Source organism: Sceloporus undulatus, chromosome 3 (assembly GCF_019175285.1).
Source record: "Sceloporus undulatus isolate JIND9_A2432 ecotype Alabama chromosome 3, SceUnd_v1.1, whole genome shotgun sequence".
Lineage (NCBI taxonomy): Eukaryota > Metazoa > Chordata > Lepidosauria > Squamata > Phrynosomatidae > Sceloporus > Sceloporus undulatus.
Window position 1 is genome coordinate 11,585,489 of NC_056524.1, and position 22,385 is coordinate 11,607,873.

The window sequence follows — 22,385 nt, forward strand, 5'->3', positions numbered from 1 at the left end:
TGTAAAACAAGGTTGTGTTCTTGCTCCAACTTTATTTACAATCTTCTTCAGCATGATGCTCCAAAGGGCTACGGCAGATCTCAAAGAAGAAGACGGCATTTATATACGTTAACGTACTGATGGTAGCCTGTTTAACTTAAGCCGCCTGAGGGCCCGCACTAAGACTTTAACCTATCTAGTCCATGAGCTGCTTTTTGCTGATGATGCTGCCCTCGTTGCCCATACGGAAGCAGCTCTGCAATGCTTAACATCTTGTTTTGCTACAGCTGCAGAACTCTTTAGACTGGAAGTCAGTCTGAAGAAAACGGAAGTTCTCTACCAGCCTGCACCACAGGAAGAACACTACCATCCCCACATCACCATAGGCACATCTGTGCTTAAGTCTGTCCAGCAGTTCACCTATTTGGGAAGCATCATCTCCTCAGACGCCAAGATTGATAAAGAGATCGATCACAGACTGGCAAAGGCATATAGCGCATTCGGAAGGCTTCACAAAAGAGTCTGGAGTAACAAACACTTGAGGCGAAGCACAAAAATCAGTGTGTATAGAGCCACTGTACTGTCTATTCTCCTCTATGGGTCTGAAACATGGGTCACCTATCGCCAACACCTACGACTCCTTGAACGCTTTCATCAGCGCTGTTTACGCACAATTGTAAATATACACTGGACTGACTATGTGACAAATGTTGCTGTCCTCGATCACCAGCATTGAGGCCATGCTATTGAGGACGCAGTTGCGCTGGGCAGGACACGTTTCTAGGATGAAGGACCATTGCCTCCCCAAAATAGTATTCTACAGTGAACTCGCCATGGGTCAGCGTAAGAGGGGTGCCGCAAAGAAGAGATACAAGGACTCCCTGAAACAACATCTCAGGCTTGGCCAAATAGATCACCAACAATGGTCCTCCCTGGCCTCGCATCGGGAGGCATGGAGACGCACTATCCATGACGCTGCAGCCTTCTTCGAAAGCTCACGCCGAATGAGCCTCGAAGAGAAACGACAACGCAGAAAGAACCACAACCTGGAAACATCACCCAAGGAGACTTTCTGCTGTGCTTTCTGCAACCGGACCTGTTTATCCTGAATTGGCCTTTTTAGTCACCAACGCGCTTGTACAAAGTATGGGATGAGTCCTTCCTGAATCTTGGTTCGCGAAGCAAAGCCAGAGAGTTCGCCTAAGTTGGATAATACACATTGAAACCATGCTATAAGTTTACTTACTGCAGGATAAGAGAAAAATGATAGTATATTCAATAAGATCAGGTTATCTTTCTGAAAATGTGTGTATGTGCATACATACATGAGTGTACACAGCTAATGTGCAGATTTTCTTTCAATGAAGTTTTCCATTTTAGCATTTCTAAACTATTTCCATCCTTTGCTGCCACCTAATGGACTGTAAAAATAGTAGAAAATTGTGTGCAGTATTAGTAAGTGGAACCAGTGTGGTGTAGTGGCTTGAGTGTTGGACTACAACTCTAGAAACCAGGATTGGAATCCCCATAGCCATGGAAACCTACTGAGTGACCTTGGCAAAGTCATATTCTCTCACCCTCAGAGGAAGGGAAAGGAACACTCCTCTGAACAAATCTTGCCAAGAAAACCCCACAATAGGGTTTGCCTTCAGGTCACCATAAATCAGAAACAACTTTAAAATGCACAACAACAACAACAACTTAGTAACCACAGTCATGTCTTCTTATGATGTATCTAATATTGTACAGTGAAGAAAGCTGAACAGAAGAAAATCCACTTATTTGAAATGTGTGGTGCTGGAAGAGTTCTATGGATACCATGGGCTGTTAAAAAGACAACTAAATGGTCCCTAGAGCAAACTAAGCCTGAGCTCTCACTAAAATCTAAAATGACTACTGGGGCTATCACAGGTTAGACAAGAAGTAACATGATTCACTGGAAAAGAAGATAATGCTTGGTGAAGTGGAAGGCAGCAGGAAAAGAGGAAGATTACTTTACAGAAGAATTAACTCCTTCATGGAAGCCATAGCCCTGAGTCTGCAGAATCTGAGCAGGGCTGTTAATAACTGGATCTTCCAGTGGTCTTTCATTTGTAAAATCACCATAAATAGAAACTGTCTTAAGAACATATAATAACCACCACCAAGTGGTAGAGTGAACCATGGTCACCAAGCAGTTGAGTGAATTATGGGTATCTGCCTGTGGCAGCTCATCACATAGGAATATAAATCCTAATATGTTTCATCCTCTTGCGCTACATGAGACAAAGGAGATTATTGCATTACCTTCGCTGCCATGATAGACCTGGGATGTAACTTTCTTACAGATCTTATCATATTTACCCATCACCAGGCAATATGCAGCCCATATGCAACTCAGGCTTCTCCAGGCTTGTTCCACATCTTTTCAAGAATAGGAAAATCCCATTCTTGAAAAGCTTCAAGAGAAGCCTGGATTGCATACGGGTTGCATACTGCCCGGTGATGGGTGAATGCAATAAAATCCGCCTTAAAAAAGCAAAGTTAATGCAATAATCTCCTATGATGGAGAGGTAAAAGCAAGCTGGTGAAATGTTCCAACTTCTACCTAGCACATTATTTACTCTGCTTGAGAGATCCACTACAATTTCTCACAATATCCAATGTCTACCAGCTCTAGTCAACAGAGACAATGGTAAAGGGTGGTAGGAGTTCCAGTTCAGCAACATCTAGCGGACCACAACTGGCTACTGGATTTGGCCCACTTTCTTTGCAGCTGGATTCCTGTTGGTTAACTTCAACTGGAGTAGAGCCATTGAATCAACTATTATATGGGGAGACAACATGTACACAAACTCCAATTAATTGAACAATCTACTCTAGTTGGAACCAACAACTGGATTTACGCCTGTGTATCTGTCAGTGTGGTTCTTTTCCTCTCTCTTTCTCTTCTTCTTTTCTTCTTGAGATATCTATCTGTGGTTGTTACATTGTCTTGTCTTTTACAAACACGGGTCAAGTTCCTGCATCAAACACTGAACCACAATGTTGAAACTATGCTATAACAACCCATCTGACTTCTGAAACCCACCTTAAAAGCTAGTCAACCAACTGGAGTAAAGGAGATGTGTGCTGCTGCTGAGTGGGCTAGTACAGGATGATGTGGCCAGCTCCTCCCATCAGTGAGCAATACTGCAAGGAGTAGGAGCAGGAATCCTTGTGGGAACCTGTTACAACTTTTCATTGCAGCATTGTTTGCTGGTGGCAAGGGGAAGATCACATCATCCTGCAGTGGCCTGCTCAGCAGCAACTCAGACCTCCATCATTTCAGATGGCTTTTAAGATCGGTTTCAGAATAATTTGCGATTATGACAATTGTGCCATAATGGCAATGCAAAGCAGTTATGACATCCTAAGTTTAACTTTGTTGTTGTTATGTGCCTTCAAGTCATTTTTGACTTATGGTGACCCTAAGGCAAACCTATCATGGGGCTTTCTTGGCAAGGTTTGTTCAAGGGGGTTTGCCATTGCCATCATCTGAGGCTGAGAGAGCGTGACTTGTTCAAGGTCATCCAGTAGGTTTACATGGCCAAGCTGGGAATCAAACTCTGGTCTCCAGAGCCATAGTCCAACGCTCAAACCACTACACCACACTGGCTCTCTAAGGGTCTCGACAGATGGGCAGTTCTGAGCTGCCTGTCTTTGCCCTGAGTTAGTGCTAGAGCAAACGCATGCTGCAGAACCAACGCGCTGCCAAAAAGAAGCTGCCTAGAGCAGCTTCTTTTTTGCGGCGCCACAAATAGGAAAGGGTGCCATCATGACGCCACTTCCTGACAGTGACGCCTGGATTCTGTGCGGCGCTTGCATCATCATGGCGACCCCCATGTGGACAGGAAGCTGCCATGATGGCACCACAATTACGAACTAGGGTTCGGGAGTGTGCAATTGCTGCGTGCTCCCGAACCCTACTTTTGGCCCAAGGATGGTGCTTTCTGCCCATCTGTACCGGGCCAATGTGTTACCTACAGCTTTGTAACTAACAGTCATGTTTTGTATTTCATTTTTGCCGGGGGACCATTCTGTTGTACCAGAAGTATCATCTTGATTATGATCTCTGTCAAGACTTTTCATTGGGCTTTATAATTTAGAGCAAATCATTCATAAAAATTAACAGAGATCATTCATAAAGAGAGGCAGCTATCCCCTTTAAGGCAGTACAGATATAGCTAAGTTAACAGTCTGCACTGGCCAAGATACTTCAGGGGCAGCCTGGAGTATCCTGGCCCCACAGCTGCCCTGACATGCCCCTATTACTTCAGCCTCTGGTGCATTGCCACCCTGGCAAATTGCTCACTTCTGAGGTCAGAACAAACAACCCAGGGGTGGTCACATAGCTGGGCACTTCCTTCTAATCTCAGAACGAGCAACCCACAGTGGTGCCAGGCACACTGGGCAGCCCAGCAGAACATCTGTGCAGACGTGACATGGGAATAGAAGGTTCCACATCTCTCCAGAAGATCTGGAGCAACAGGAATATTTTTTAAAACCTTTATAAGGCTGTTACAATGCTGGCAAAGGTGGAGGGAAGTAGAAGGAGAGGACGACTGCATGCTAGATGGATGGACTGTATTAAGGAGGTCATGGGTATGAATTTGCAGGAACTAAGCATAGCAGTGGGGGGACAAGGAGTCTTGGAGATGTCTCATCCACAAAGTCGCCATGAGTTACAATTGACTCAACGGCAGTGAACAACAGCAACAACAACAAATTGTCTAACTGTAGGGGATGGTGTTAATCTCTGTTACTAAGCCAAAGGAGCCAGCATTGTCAAAGACGACTTTGTGATCATGTGGCCAGCATGACTAAATGCCAAGCTGCATGGAATACTGTTACCTTCCCACCCGTGTGATACCAATTTATCTACTTCCACTTTTACATGCTTTTGAACTACTAGGTTGGCAGAAGCTGGGACTAATGACGGAAGCTCACTTCATCACCTTGCCCTCAGGTCTCGGTCTGCTGACCTTGCAGTCATCAACGTCAGTGTCTTAACCGCTAAGCCACTACAACCTCCCAAATCCTCTTTTCCTCCTCTTCTTTGCGTAGAAATGGAAGCCAAGAACCACAAACCTCATCCTTTGTCTAGCCGGAAGATTTTTTTTTTCGCACTGGGAGGATAGTGTGGAAGGCACAGTGAAATACAGACTTACAGCACTGGATTGCAGCAGTGTTTCTAAAAAAAATAAAATCTGAACTGAGAAATAGCAACTCTGGTTGATTCAACTATAGTCTTGTATAATAAGATATATTGAAGCTGCCTCCTGAACACACATGAACAAAAATTCAGAAAGGAAAAAGGAGAACAAAATAATCTGCACTGACTACCCCCAACATTAAAAAAAAACACCACTGCCACCAAAAGCCCCATAAACTTTGGCCAACAAAATGGAAATCATAAGATGTATGCTGGTGAAAGAAAAAAGCATCTCTGGATTCATTTTAGAAGAAGCATACAAATAGTCTCTTGAAATAGCAACATGTTTTGCTTCTTTATGCAAGGCTTACCTGACCTGGTTGGTTCATTTCACATGTGCACCTTGTTAGTTTTGAATAAAAAGTTTGCTGAAGTCTTCTTCAGTTTGGAGGTATAATCACTCACCCCTATTCTTTCCATGTTATTCTGCTTCCATACTAAATTTTCGGTTAAAGAACTAATGCCCAGGAACATTAACTGAAGTATCTCTCTAGTTCCCAACTTTGGGAACCTTACATGTTGTTGGACTGCAATGCCCAGAATCCCTGACCATTGGCCATGTTGACTGGTCTTTTTAGGAGGCCCAAATGTGGCAATCACTGCTTTCAGGGAAATGTTTATAGGAGGATTTACAGTCTGCCCTTGCCTTACGTGGGGTATCTGTTCCAGACCTCCCTGCGTAAGGCAAAAAGTGTGTATACTCAAACCCCATTAGATATAATGGGGCTCGTGCATGTTGCGCAGCTGTGCATGCGCACCATTTGCTGATTCTCTCAGTGAAGATGCTAGCCACAGATGCTAAAACGTCAGGAAGAAACTCTTCTAGAACATGGCCACATAGCCCAAAACCCCCACAAAAACTATGGATGCTGGCCATGAAAGCCTTCAACTTCACATTGGAAATCTCTCGGTGGCTTCTGTGTAAGTTGGAAGCCACCTATAGCGAGCCCACGTCTGGCACGGGCTCACTGTATTAATAAGAGAGATGCTCACTTGCCATGGTTGAACAGAGGTCAGCAAATTTTGGTTTATTATCATTTTTGGTAAAATTTCATAGAATCATAGAGTTGGAAGAGACCACAAGGGCCATCCAGTCCAACCCATTCTGCCATGCAGGAACTCAAAATCAAAGCATTCTCAACAGATGGCCATCCAGCCTCTGTTTAAAAACCTCCAAGGAAGGAGACTCCACTACACTCCAAGGGTGTGTGTTCGACTGTCAAACAGCCCTTACTGTCAACAAGTTCCTCCTAATGTTGAGGTGGAATTTCTTTTCCTGGAGCTTGCATCCATTGCTCCATGTCCTGTTCTCTGGAGCAGCAGAAAACAAGCTTGCTCCCCCCTCAATATGATATCTCTTCAAATATTTAAACAGGGCTATCATATCACCTCTTAACCTTCTCTTCTCCAGGCTAAACATCCCCAGCTCCCTAAGTCATTCCTCATAGGGCATGGTTTCCAGGTCCTTCACCATTTTAGTTGCCCTCCTTTGGACACGCTCCAGTTTCTCAACGTCCTTTTTAAATGGTGGTGCCCAGAACTGGACACAATATTCCAGGTGGGGTCTGACTAAAGCAGAATAGAGTGGCACCATTACTTCCCTTGATGTAGACACTATACTTTTATTGATGCAGCCTAAAATTGCATTGGCCTTTTTAGCTTCTGCATCACACCGTTGACCCATGTTCTACTTGTGGTCTACTTGAACTCCTAGATGCCTTTCACATGTAGTCTTGTTCAAATTTGTTCACAGATAGTTTGCCCCTGAGGCTGAGAAAGAGTGTGACTAGTCCAAGTTTGCCCAGTGCATTTCCATGGACATTTGAACTCTCTGGGTTGTAGTCTAACTCTCAAACAACTACACTATATTATCTCTCTCCTTTAAATCCATTGGCATATAACTGCTGTTTTCCTATTAAAGACAGCTGAATATAAACTTGCACATGCATGAATTCTCCCACATATATGTTTAGATGGTTTTGTCCAATGAAGAACATTCACATTCAGTTCAAAGCTGCAAGAGGAGAGTTGCACACACAATGCCATTGAACGTGGACAAGCATTGTGTATGGAGGTACCTATGGACGCTCATTGCACATCTATTTATGCTGCAGGAGAATGTCCATATACATTAGGCTGCACATTTGAGGTCTTAGTTCAGTTGTGCAACACTGCCACCTGACACAATGGTTGTATAGCACAATTAATGTGAAATTCTGCATGGGGTGATTTATGTTATGTAGGTTCATGACTTGAAGGCACAGAACAACAACAGGATCTTGGATACTGTTTACGTGTCTAGAAATTATTCAAGGCTCTATCAAGCTAGATATCCTTGTTGTCTTTCTAGCACATATAGAGAGACTCTTCACTACAGTAGTCCCTCGGGTTACGAAATTAATTCGTTCCGCCGCTCCGTTCGTAACCCAAGTAATTTCGCAACCCGAAAAGGCTAGCGGCTAGCGCTGGAAAGCCGCTAGCCGCACTTTGCGGTTTGAATTTCGCGCCGAAAAAAATAATTCGTAACCCGAAAAAAATATCGTAACCCGGAACAGTTTTTTCCTATCTAATTTTTTCGTATCCCGGAAATTTCGTAACGCGATCAATTCGTATCCCGGGGTACCACTGTACTTTACAGCATCATCTTATGAAGCTTTTTAAGTATTACTGTATGCCTGCTGTGTGATTTGTTTTTATCTATTGTATTTCTCATGCATTTTAAGGATCTTGCATTTCCAGTTCTGCCCATATTAAATTTGTTTCTTTTATTAGAAACACATTGATTTACTTTTTCAATATTGCATGGATTTCATATGGAGTTAATTGCCCAATAGCTCTTTGACATTGCATATTTGAATACTGGGATATAGATAGATCCGAATAACTTTATTTCTGTACACACAGCTGAACTTACTGTTCAGTTATAGGTTTTTAAAAAAAACATATTTTGTTTGCTCTTGTGCTTGCTAAGAATATACTAACATCTGCTTCACTTGCATATGGCTAGGAAAGAGACCTTGGAAAGACACTGCCAACCAGAGAAGATTGTACTAAGATACACTGATGAATACTCTTTATAAATTAAACAAAAACTTTTATACTCCTGTTGATGCAAACTAGAGTTTAGTGTCCAGATAAAGGGAAGCAGTAGTCCCATTCTGGTTGTAACAACACTGAACATTGCCATTAAGGACTGGCACCAGCCATTCACATATTCAGACCAAGTAGCTACTGATAGTTTATCCATATCTATGAACATGTTGACCCTTCTGTGAGGTACATCAGCAGCTTTCTGGCAGCAGCCTGGTCATCAACCTGCACATATATGAATGACTCACTGGCTATGGTCTGTGTGTGGCCCTCAGTTAACATCCATGTGGCCCACATCTGCTCTTGAGTAATGTAGTCTTCTCCTACTTACCATTCCTCCTGCAAGCTCCTCCTAGTTGAGTACTATCTGAGTCAGGCTCTTGGCTCATAACTTTCAAATGTGCATCTTCAGCACAAGCTTAAATACTTTCTATCTCTCCCCCCCCCCCCACATCTTTACAACTTTTGTAAGCAAGCTTAATCTCTCCTCCTGAAATCCAGCGATTAGTGGCTTTACTTCAATAAATTGCCTAATGATAATTGTCTCTGGAAGAGGCTTGCACAGCTTAATGTGAACTTTACTTGGGACGGATATGGAAGAATGCATTTATTATCATTATTTGTGCTTGATTAACTCAAATTGTGCTCTGTTCCAAAATTGCTGGAGGAAGCGCATGAAGCCTAATTGGATGATTGCTTCTATTCCATTTGACTGATGAAACACAAAACAAATTTTTGCATGCTGAGACAATGCCAGAGAGCTTATTTGTCTCTTGTATACAACACGACTGCAGAAACTAAAATAGCTTGGCTCTGAGCCAGATTTAATGGTATGCCACTTGATGAGTATGCATTTTAAAGCTGTGGTTGTGTGTGCATGTTCCCATTGGCATCTCAGCATGAATGGAATTTTGCATCCCCCAGCCACACTTCCAAGTGCAAAAGAGGAACACATCAGTTGTTTCACTGACAATGTATATGCAATGCAGAAATGCACTAGAATTCCTAATAATTAATAATACTTTTAAATAATTATTTTTCTGTTGTTGTGTGCCTTCAAGTCATTTCTGACTTATGGTGACCCTAAGGCAAATCTATTGTGGTGCTTTCTTGGCAAGATTTCTTCAGAGAAGGTTTGCTGTTGCCTTCCTCTGAGGCTGAGAGACTATGACTTGCCAAAGGTCAGCCAGTGGGTTTCCATGGCCAAGCAGGGATTCAAATCCTGAGCTCCAGGGTCCTAATTCAACATTCAAATTGCTACACCACACTGGTTCCCTTTTCTAGTACTATATTTATTATGTTCTTAAATATTCTGCCTCCTTTAGCCATTGGATGAAGATTTTGGTTAAGAGGACAGAACTATAGAACTCTTAACAAATCTGATCTGCAACTCAAGTTTTAAGGACAACTCCCATCCTCCCGATGCTAGCCTGCTTAGAATTGAGGTATGGAGAAAGAATATAATTCCTGAAACTGACCATGTAGAAGCAACCCCAGTCTGGCATCAAACATTTGATCAGTAATAGAACTGACCTCTGCCTTTTCCTGCCTACTTGGTTGTGCTAATGTGCCTTTAAGCATCATTAATTTGCAAGTAAATAAGTGCTGGGGGAGGTCAATGAGAACAACAGTGTCCAAGAGTGCCTTTCCCCAGGCGCCTTAATGCCAGAAAGCTATGAACAGTTAGTCTGATAGGATTCGCTTCACACATCTGGATCAGTGGCCCTTCACACATTGGCACACCACAAATTCCATCTTGCCTAATCACTGGGTATAATGGGATCAGGGGAAAGTCAAATAATATTTGATTACCAATGTCTCCCCCTCCAATAAATAATGGTGCAAATAATATCATGTCTAATTTAACCCTTTGGTGGAGTATATTTGGGGGCAGGATTGAAGTGAAGCATAATAATAATAATAATAATAATAATAATAATAATAATAATAATGATTTGCATCCCGCCTCTCCCTATATTGGATTGAGGTGGGTTACTCTGTTATGATTCCGCCTACTGAGAACGAAGCCAGTTTCAATGTGCTTAGCCCTGGGCTTTGATCACATTGGGAAGAGACTGAAGAATTGGGAACAGGCTTGGGGAAGAAAGATCACAGAAGACAGGCAGTCGCTTAACTGTAGAGATCCTCTAACACAGAAGAATTATTTCTTAATTCCACGCTATCAGTGTATAAATGAAAGAGCAATTATGGTAATGTCACAGGGACTAAATGCACAAAATGTAGCCAAAGGCTTACAAAGCTTTTTATAATCCGTGCAAATTTGAAAAATGAATCGTGGAGCAGCCGTCCAACTCATTACGAATGCAGAGATAACAAGCCCAGCATTGCTCATTCAAAATCATGTTGGGATTGCATGTCAAGTTAACTTGCATACAGTAGGTGGCACACTTGGTCTTTTCTTGACAAATTGTGGCACTGTAGTGATTGCAGAAGAACGGTAAAGTGTGGCATTCATTTCGTATTATAAGAAGGAAGAGCAGCATTTCAACCCACATCCCTCTTCCAATACACCACTTCAGAATCTTGTGCCAGTACTCTGTAAAACATTAGGCTGGCTTTGGCCATGGGAAACCAAGATTCACTTGCTCAATCAATTGTGAAACTCAGGGAGATGTGAGCCAAGAATGAAGAGATAGGCTGAATGCACCAGGATCACTGGTGATGCCTCCATGCCTCTCAGTTGTCTCTGGTTTTCTAGGATAAAGATGGTTGGGTTGGCAATGTGTCTCTCTGGACTGACACCACAGAGATGCATCACTGAGTTGGAAGACATCCCAAGGGCCATCCAGGCCAAACCCCTGACATGCAGCAATACACAGTCAAAGCACTCCCGACAGATGGCTATCCAGATTCTGTTTTAAAATCTCCAGAGAAGGTGACTCCACCACATTCCAAGGTATCATGTTCCATTGACAAACAGCTCTAACCATCAAGATGTTTTTTCCTAAAGTTTAGGTGGAATCTTTTCCCTTATAGCTTGAATCCATTGTTCTAGATTCTGGAACAGCAGGGAAAAAAGCTTACTCCATCCTGTGTATGACAGCCCTTCAAAAATTTAAACTTGGCTATCATGTTACCGCTTAACTTTCTTTTCTTTAGGATAAACATACCCAGCTCTCTGAGCACTGTTTTCAGACCTTTCAATAGTTTGGTTGCCTAGCTCTGGCTTATCAATATCCCTCTTGAATTAAGGTGCCCAGAACTGGACACAGTGTTCCAGGTGAGATCTGACTAAAGTAGAATAGAGTGGCAGTACCCCAGGGATGGAAGGTTTTAGATGAAATAGAAGGAGGTAGTGAATACTACTGTGTAACCTGTTCAAAAGAAGTCACAGAGATGGCCCTGCTCCATTATTTCAAGTGGTGGTACATGCACATGGCCATGTCGACATGGACAAATGCATGTTGGTACCCACTGACAATAATCAATGAGGTCCTGTGATTTTTGGTATCTGTGGGGGATGGGTGGATCTGGAACCAAATCCTCATGGATGGAGCAGGACAAGTGTGTGTGTGTGTGTGTGTGTGTGTGTGTGTATCCTATGTAAGTACAGTTGACCCTTTGTATCCACAGGGTGTGTCCTTTCTGGATGCTCCCATGGATGACAAATATCATAGAACCTCAAGTCCTGTTCTCCTTAATGTTTCTGTGACTTTATTCGTGTGGCCATGTTCTCACATTGCCATTAAGGAAAATGGGACAGGGCATCTGTGGATAGGATAGGATAGGATAGGAAGAGCTGGCTGTAGTTTTTTCTCAAAGGTAGCAAAAAGTAATTTCAGTAGACTGCATAGCTTTGTGAAAAAATCTTTGAAAACTTCATGGTTTTCAGAGGGCTATTTGCAATTTGGAACTTAAATTGCACAAAAAATGCATGTGGTTGTTTTGCACAGAAACAGCATCTTCTTCAAAGGAATCAGTATTTTCTGCATGGAAAATAATATTTGAATGCAAAAAAATGCATTTTTCCCCCAGCACAGCAAATACTGTTTTATATATATACTCAACCATCTGTGATTTTTACAAAAAATAAATCCCTGATTGTAGCATTTTCTTCACAGAAAACATTATTGTCTGCACTGGAGTTGATATGTCTGCATTGAAACTTTATTTTCCATGCAAAAATACTGTTTCCTGTGCAGAAAATGCTGTAATCAGTTACCCTGTATTTATTTTTTGTAAAATTCACAGATGGTTGTTTCCGGTGTAAAAATCAACTATCTTTGAATTTTGCAAATTTTGCATAGAATAAATCTTGAACTGTGATGACTTATCAGGATTCTTCTAAACAGGGTTTCTCAACACTTAAAAACTTTTTAAAAAACCATTTTTACCATTTTTGAATATTTTCAAATATTAGTTTCAACCTTGATGTAACCTTAATTTACGTGTGGCCATGTTGCAATCAGGATTTTTGCCAGTATCTGCCATCTGAGGCAGTCATTTTTTGTGTATGCTGAGGGCACCAGCAGCACTCCCTTAGTCATATCTTCTGGTATCTCTCAGTTACTCTCCTCTCCTGCAGCACAAAGTTACATTTGTTCCATTTTTTAAAAAGTACATTAGGGGCAGCTCTGAACCATAGGCTGGAGCTTGGGGAGGAGCTGTGGGTATAGAAAATACTTACAGATAAAATTTGGTCTCCCCTCTGCAGCTCGCCACTGAGGTCAGCTGGTCCACCCGCTAGGATGAAAGATACAAAAATGCCTTCGCCATCTTCTCCTCCTACAATGTTAAAACCAAGTCCAGTTGAACCTTTGTGTAGGACAACTTTCCGAGGTTCTCTGTGGGGGAAAAAAAGCACATTGAGTAAGTATAATGCTTCAAGAACTCCCAGTGGTTTTCAGATATCATGCTAGGCAGTTATTTCAAAACCTTTTCATAACTATCAGTTTGACCCATATGATGTTTCTGTCATCAATATGCACAAGGTTATTAAACACTACTCTACTTATTATTGGAATATTTTCATATTAATTCCAATGCATAAAATCTGATAGCAGCTTCTCAAAGTAACCAGTAGTTATAGTGCATCCTAATAATAATAATAATAATAATAATAATAATAATAATAATTTCTATCCTGCTTCTTCCCCCACTACTGGGACACAAAGCGGCTTACAGGAATGCTTCCCAAGTTATGTGATGTAGTGAATCTTTCCCCTCAATGTGCAAGATACCTGTACAATATTTGTTCCAAATGATCAAACCATTCACATTATACTTTATTGAGGTACTGCAGACCAGGAGCCAATGGATCACAGAACAACACTGGTATTTGGACCACCACTGTAGCACTGATCTACAGGGCATAAGATTGATTGATTGATCGATTTTCCATGTTTCTCCTGACATGGAACCCAAGGCAACTTAGAATAAGATTAAAAAGTCCTTGATAAGCAATCAGACGAGGTAGGGGCTGTACAGACAGCCCCTAAGTAGCAGCGGGACACTATCCCTTTCATTGTCAGATTGGAGCTGCAGCAACCACACACCGCAGCCCTGATCTGACCTTTCTGTGGTGCAAAAAGGAGCCACAAAAGACGGCTCCTTTTTGTCCCTAGCCACTACTGCTGCACCTTTTCACTGCTTCTTTGATGCAGTGCGGTTGGTGTGGGGACAGCATGGGGGGCGGCATCTGTGTGGCTGACATGCAGATGCCACACTCCCACTCCACCCTGAGCACACCATTTATGCCGGTCTGTTTAGGCCTGTAATGTGGTTTTGTACCCCAAACATACTAATATATATCAATACATAATCTAACATCAAACTATGAACTGGATTGTTTGAACGCCAAGACACAGTTTATGTTTTAGATGTTCGTTTCCTTTCTTGGATATCTCAGAATGTTCTCTCCACTCTTGGCTCTGGAGTAAGGAAAAACAATGCCCTAAATTATGGGTTTTTATCTTCAAATATAATACTAAATTATAGTAATATCAGACTGGTTGGCAAAGCAGGTTCAAGCCATATGTTAGATCCATGTTAGATGGAGACTCATGGAGCATGAGGCATTGGCTCAGATCTCATAGTGAGCAAAAGTTTCAACTTGCTTGTATTGGGCCCAGTACAGACTGCCAGAAAGTGGCAGTCTGGGGCCAATTTTAGGGCTCAGGATTGCGGAGTGACCATGTGGTCCTGAGACCTACCACATTGTGGTGGCGCCATCATGGTGCGGCCCTGTCCACATGAGGACTGCTATCATGATGCAAGTGTGGTGCAGCATCCAAATGTCATGGCACCATGCTTGCATCATCAACGTGTGACAGTGTGCCAATGGCGCACTCATAGTGTCCGCCACACACACCAAAAAGAACCCGCTTTTAGTGGGTTATTTTTGATGTGAAGGAGGCCGCACGGTTTGGCTGCTGCGGCATCCCTCAGGAGCAAAAACGGGCGCTTTTTGGGGTGGTCTGTCGAGCCCGTTACCTTCTAAGTATCCTGATTTCCCCATGTTATATCTCAATCCAGTTATATTCTGATATCTCACGGCTGGATGCCAGCATAGGCTATGGAGGCTGTGATGACCCACAAGACACTGAAAATGTAGTATTCTGAATATGACATATAGACTCCAGACTTATAGAAGGTATAAAACAATGGATAAAAGGGACTTGCTAAAAAGAGAAAACCCTCCCCTGACTAAAACTGAAAACCAAAGATGAGCTCTCACCAACAGACCAAACAAGACTGTATTCCTTTTCAGGCCCTGCTATGTTCTTAAATACCATTCCTGTCCACTCATTTTGGTGTGCTCTAGATCTTGTCAGCACATTGTAAAGTCAATGAAGCAGTCATCTATCAAAATTAACCCTTCTCATCTTCTGGATATTAAAATCATCATCATCATCTATTTTATTGTTTGTATGTACAGTTCAGTGTAAATCTACGGCGCTATATAAATAAAGCATCATCATCATCATCATCATCATCATCATCATCATCATCATCATCATCATCCACTTTGGAAACCCTCAAGTTTTTCTGAAAGGCTATTAAATCTTTGTTTCCCATGGAATCACCCTGACTTAGAGCTTTATCACACTAGTGGGCAAACGGGATTTAAATGAGAGTTAAACAAGAGAAAACCAGGAAATGCTTGAAGTTTATCACACTACATTTCCTGGTTTTCTCTAGTTTAACTCTCGTTTAAATCCTGTTTGCCCACTAGTGTGATAAAGCGGTCAGTATATATAAAACTAGAAAACTCTTTGCCTCAGTGAACCCCCCCCCCCCCACTTTTCCCAATAGTTGTCACCCTCAGGCTTCATTCTGAGTTGCTGTTCTTCTCTCTTTATTCTCAGCACTCCATCTGTTTCTGTTAGCATCCCATGACTGACACTCTCAAACCTCGCGGTTTGAGCCATTCCTGCTTTACATGGACTATTCTTCAGGACAGGTGATAAAACCTCTTAATCCAACCCTGAAATTCTACTATCCCTTTCCACATCTTGGTTAGCTCTACAGGCTGGGTGTTAGAGATAGATACTTTCATATATGTGTTTTCTTTCATATTTATTCCAAACAAAAGTTCTTTTAGTTCACCCACACTTGATGTCTCTATTAGCTAGTGCTGGCATAATTTGGTGCTTCTGTTCCTAAGGTTACCCCCCTCTGGCAGGCCAAGCCAAGCCAAGATTCCCCAATATATTAAAGGTAGACTGTTATGAGAGGCGGAGGCTCTTTAAGCACTCACACACCTTTGTGGGTAACAGTCTTGGCCTACATGTTCAGCGCAGTTGCATAAGAGTCTAATCAATGCAACCTGTGGCCTTAACTATGATGTTCTTCAGATGTCTACATAGTTGAATTCTACCTCTTCATCTCTAGTTGGTATGCAACATTGAAGAAAGGCTAATAAAGTATACTGAACTATACTTTTTCTTGGGATGCCAAACCACTATAAAATATCTTAGCAGTTCTGATTAATATGTTATAAAGACAAAATTCAGCTAGGCCTCCTAGTGAGCATCTGAGAGTGGAGTTACACAATATTGTAAATGAGAAACTTGAATAGTATAAAGCTGCATTTTTAATGCTTTACACACATTAAAAACACTGAGAGACAGTCAGCTCTCTGCATATAATAAAATAACACAACCATGCATCTGAGGATGTAGACTCAAGCCTACAAAAGCTCATGCTACCAGCTTCTTTCTTTCAGTAAGTCTTAACTAGATTCCTTTGCATAATGATTTTTTCAGATAACCCACCCACACTTCCCATCCATTCGATGTTCTCTTATGCCTTGTCTTTCCATTTCCCTTCCTACCTTTCCCTCAGCCTTGTCTAGCTGACATGACTATAGTTTTAAAATGCCCAGTTGCAGTAATTTAGGGAATAACAGTACACAGTGATTAACTCTTACTCCCTATATACCCTCCAGCATTTCACAGATGGGAGCAGGGACACATGTGACCAAACAACATTAGAGTATAGTCAAGATGGGAAAGGCTATTAAGTTGAACATGAGTGAACAGTGTGATGCAGCAGCTAAAAAGGCCAATGCTATTTTAGGCTGCATCAATAGAAGTATAGTGTCTAGATCAAGAGAAGTAATAGTGCCACTGTATTCTGCTCTGGTCAGGCCCCACCTAGAATATTGTGTCCAGTTCTGGGCACCACAATTCAGAAAGGACATTGAGAAACTGGAGCGTGTCCAAAGGAGGGCGACAAAAATGGTGAAAGGTCTGGAAACCATGCCCTATGAGGAACGACTTAGGGAGCTGGGGATGTTTAGCCTGGAGAAAAGAAGGTTAAGAGGTGATATGATCGCCCTGTTTAAATATTTGAAGGGATGTCATATTGAGGAGGGAGCAAGCTTGTTTTCTGCTGCTCCAGAGAACAGGACCCGGAACAATGGATGCAAGCTCCAGGAAAAGAGATTCCACCTGAACATTAGGAGGAACTTCCTGACAGTAAGGGCTGTTCGACAATGGAATGCACTCCCTCGGAGGGTGATAGAGTCTCCTTCCTTGGAGGTCTTTAAACAGAGGCTGGATGGCCATCTGTCAGGGATGCTTTGATTTGGATTTCCTGCATGGCAGGGGGTTGGACTGGATGGCCCTAGTGGTCTCTTCCAACTCTATGATTCTATGAGAAAGAACACAACTAGCAGAGGCTGCAGCAGTTTGCTTTTGCTTGTGCCTACTGGGAAGGGTAAGATTGTAACCCTCCTCTCTTCTCCTTCCCTGCTGATTTAATGAAGCAGAAACAACTTGGCACTAATTGAATTTTGTGAACTTTGCATTCAATTGAACTTTGTGAACTTTATACACAATTAAGCTGAAAGCCAGTGTGGTTTAGTCGTATGAGTGTTAGAGTAGGATCTGAAAGTCCAGGTTTCACTGGATGACCCCAGGTAAGTCTCAGCCTCAGAGGAAAGCAAAAGCAAACCCCCTCTGAATGAGTTTCGCCAAGAAAACCCATGATAGATTCACCTTAGAGTCATCATAAGCCAGAAATGGTCTGAAGACATAACAACGACTTAACAAGTATCCCAGCCTTCGTGCAAAGGGGTCTAGGCTTTAAATTTGCATTTCAACTTAAAACAGAATGTCCTATTCAGCACACCCACCAACATTTCACAGATGAAAACTATGGGGTACAGAAGTACAGAAATTCCCTGAGACTTCAGCCAGTGCCCTGAGACCTAGCAACCTACCAGCTGGTCAAAGGTTTCCCATCCACGGTGTAAAGCTATTATCTGATATACACAAAGAATCTGAAAGTATTTATGCTTTGCAATAGCAAAGAAAATGGCAGTCATAAAGAATCACACATTAATCTGATGTACGTACCCATTTAGCAGAATGCAATGGGAATGAGGTCGTATGACAGAATGGCCTGTACATTTAAAAAATGTTGCATTATTTTTTAAAATGAGATAAATCACTGCAAGTAGAAAGCTAGCATTATCAGAGAACTGAACTCATACTTTATTGTCTGCTGTTTTTTTGTTTGTGTGGAAAGGAGCTGACATATAAAAGAGAAATAAAAAATAAAGAGTACTTCCAAGTATCACTACCCAATATTCCTTTTAGTACTTCCAAACACTACCATCCAGTATTCCTGCACATTTTAAATGATAAAATGGACTGTTATCAGGAATCTTTTCTGTCTGTTACCAGTAGATGGAGCTGATAGTTTAGTTGCTAAGTGGGCAACAGCTCTAAAAAATCATTTCCTTTTCTCTCTGTAGTTAAACACACATTTTGCTCCATTATCTTTTCTTTAAACTCACTGTTTAATGATCATCTTACTGGGGATATTTTGGAGACAGATAAGCTTGTAATGAGCTTCTACAGTACCAGTATAGAAAGTTGGTCAAGAAATGTTTTCAGGAGTTACATATGGGGAAATGAAGGGATAACTCAATATAAAGATTCCTGAAGACAAAATAAGAGTTAAAATTGTAATTCCGAAGGGACAAAAACCAGGAAAGGAACAGTCCTCATGAATTGTCTGTCATCCCACTCTTTCTGCTACTTTTGAGATGCCCCAGATTCTCTCTCCTTCTCCCCACTTTCCCCCTTTGTCCTCAGCTTTCTTCAATTGCTGCAAACTGAGTTCAAAGTGCAAAAGTAGATTTCATTCAGTTAACTCAACAGGAAGGACACAAAAGGAGGGGCTGAATCTTGCCCTTCCCAGTAGGATCAAGCAAAAACAAACTGCTGCAGCTTCCCCATGCTTGTGTGTTCTTCCTCATTAATAACTTTTGCCACCTTGACCAGACTCTGATGTTGCATGGCCACTTGTGTTCCTGCTTCCATCTGTGAAATGCTGGATAGTATGGATTGACAGTTTCTTCTAATTAACACCCACCAAAACTAATGGTAACTATGTCAAACATGCCAACAGGGATTGCATTAGAGAAATTCCTAACATATTGGAACCCCAAAAGAAAGCTGAATAGAATCATAGCATCATAGAATTGGAACAGACCCTGAGGGCCATCTAGTCCAACCTCCAACCTCACCATGAAGGAAAACACAATCAAACCACTCCTGATAGATGGTCATCCAGCCTAGTACAACAAGTCTCTCTATGAAAGTGTCAAATTTTGTCCAAGGCAGAACATTCACATCCAGTTCTAATTTGGGGAATCAGAGTTTCATATGCCGTCCCACTGAACATGGATGTGCATTGCACATAGAAGCACACTTTTGCACTGTGTACAGACTTCCATATGCATTTTGATCTTTTTACAGTGGCACAATGTTGACATTCAGCACAGCTGTGTAACATAATTAATGCTTAACTTTGCCTGCAGAGATTTTGCCACACAGCCCTAATGCTGGATCTTGGCCCTAATGTGATAACTGTGGAGTTATAAAAACCTGTATGATTGATAGCCAGTGTGGTGTAATGTTTGAGAGTTGGACTATGGCTCTGGAGATCAGAGTTCAAATCTCTGCTCAGGCATGGAAACCCACTCAGGGACCTTGGGCAAATCAAATATTCTTAGCCCTAGAAAACCATGTCATAGGTTTGCCTTAAATTCACTGTAGGTCAAAAACAAATTGAAGGCACACAGCAACAATGACTGACAATGCAGGCAACTCCAAGGGAAAATAAACTTTCTTGAGTGGGCATACGTTCCATTCTGGTTAACTCTATGGCTGCTCCCTGCTTCATAATTTCACATGAGGCTCTGCCTGTACAGTTTCACCAAGTTCATTTCAGTGAGTTAGTTAATCAATCAATTAATTAATTGGCCAATTAAACAATTAAAAGGGCAGGTTTATATTCCTTTATATTCTACTTTTTTTCATTAGTACTGGCTGCAAGGCATCTAGTGTTGTCTGTTCATGCAATCATGTTTGAAAAGGCTAGTACATTCTCCATTGGCCATATAGCAGCTAGTGGGAGGGTGTAGGTGTCAGTTTTGCAGATCTCCAGTGAATGCACTGGAAATTTGGGTGAGAGATAGATGAAGTGTATGGTATGCATAGTTGCCTTTCCCTGGATTCTAAATGACACTCCATCTTCCCCAAGCCACTAATTTGCAGAGGGAACAGGCTTTAAGGGCATGGGAAGATTTTCTACATGGAGCTACTGGATACCTTCTGGTGCAACAGCTATGAATGAAAACATGGAGGTTGTGCAAGGTTTATATCATGAAATATCAAAGTCAGGATTATCCATGCCCTCATACTTCTAATTTCTCTGTATGGCTTGAAAACTGGGCAGTGAAGAAAGCTGACAAGAAGAAAATCAACTCTTCTGAAATGTGGGGCTGGGGAAGAGTTCTATGGATATTGTGGACTGCTAAAAACACACACAAAGAAATGGGTCCTAGAGCATATCAAGCCTGAACTCTCCCTAGAAGCTAAGATGACTAAAATGAGACTATCATACTTTGGCTATACCATGGGAAGGCATGACACATTAGAAAATGTTATAATGCTTGGTATGGTAGAGGGCAGTAGGAAAAGAAGATTGCATTACAGATGGATAGACTTAATCAAAGAAGCCATGGGCCTGAATTTACAAGACCTGAGCAAGGCTGTTGATAATGGGGTGTCTTGGAGGTCTCTTATTTATAGGATTGTCATCAGTCAAAGTTGACTTGATAGCTGTTAGCAACATCACCAACAAGAGTGAAGCCAAGGCATTAAGAGCATTGTATTTTTAAAAATACAGAATAACTCTGAGATTAAAACTCAAGAAATAAAGCTCAACCTTAAATACCTTGCATTGCATCTCCACTAGAGTGTAGCATTCTAGCAAAAGGCCAAACAGATGTGACACATGAGATTATCCATTATTAGTCTTTTTATATTTACTCATTAGCTGCTCCAGGTGGCTTTGGTGAAGATTAGAAAAGGAGCACTTTTGGAAAGGATGTTTATCCTTCTCATTATGTAAATCCCTCCTCCAAATGTGTGTGTATGTGTGTTTAGCTACATTTATATGCTGTATCTGAAACACGACTGTGTTCACAGTTGAAGCATCAGGGTAGAATAAAAATACAACACAGCCCACTGTGGGAGAAACCAATGCAATGAATTACTGAGTTGAAAGAGACCTCCAAAGACAGATATTCATATCAGTGGGGAGTTGAATTCACTCAAGAATCTGGCCCAAACTTTAAAGTAGCTATTCAAGATTTGGAACTTTATCCCCAAATTAGACTTAATATCTTTAGTAGTGTATGTAAAGTTTGGACTGAAACCCAGAGCAAATTCACGACTGAATTTGGTGACTTCACTGGTAACTTCCCACCAACATGGAAGTCACCAGTACTTACTGATCCTAAAGCTGATCATTAATTTAAAGACAAAAGTCATGGCAAAAAAGTAATGTAATGTGTGATTGCATTCATTGTAGTAAATTATATTTTTGGCGTTTGTTACAAACTTCATAACAAATTGCTTTCAAACATAATTTTCTTAGCTATGAGAAAAGGGCATATACAGTTACTGTTTCGCTCTTGGTTATGGGCCCACTGTTATTTTTTTTAACAGTGAAAGGGCAAGTGAAGCATAGCTTATACATCCTCTACCAGAACATTGTATTACCACGCGCAGAATTAGCTCAGGGACTACAAAGTACCAGGAAGCCACAGGAGCCACTAATCACAGAACTCCCACATCATGATTCCAAAGCTGGCATTTGTTGTCTTGTTGTTGGGGGCCTTCAAGTCATTTCTGAGATATGTTAACCATAAGATGAACATATCATGGGGTTTGTCACTGCCTCTATCTGAGGCATGAAAGAGTGTGACTTGCCCAAAGTAACTGAGTGGGGTTCTGTGGTGGAGTGGGGATTTGTACTCCTGTCTCCCAGAGTCCAACACTCAAATCACCTCACCACACTGGCTCTCATTTTGACTCAGAGCACATTCACAATAACATTTTTGTGCCGAGTAGATCTGGGGAGATTCAAAGATGGAATACCAAATTCCCAGTACATTTAATCCGATCGAATCTTTCCATGGCAATTCAACCCTGATGAAGTTCACATTACCATTTGTATTGATCCTGTTCTCAGGGTTTTTTGTCCAGTAAATCAAATGATGCACATCTACATCACACTGTTTGGGTGAATCCCCCAT

At 41.6% G+C, this 22,385-nt stretch overlaps 1 protein-coding gene across 1 annotated transcript in view; it reads right to left on the minus strand.

Annotated features, from left to right (window-relative positions):
- LOC121925147 (disks large homolog 2-like) overlaps nt 1-22,385 on the minus strand; it is a 1,073,267-nt gene that overhangs the window by 16,781 nt on the left and 1,034,101 nt on the right. Inside the window, exon 18 of the mRNA XM_042456961.1 lies at nt 12,951-13,107. Coding sequence (XP_042312895.1) covers nt 12,951-13,107 — 157 coding nt within the window. The remainder of the gene's footprint in view (nt 1-12,950; nt 13,108-22,385) is intronic.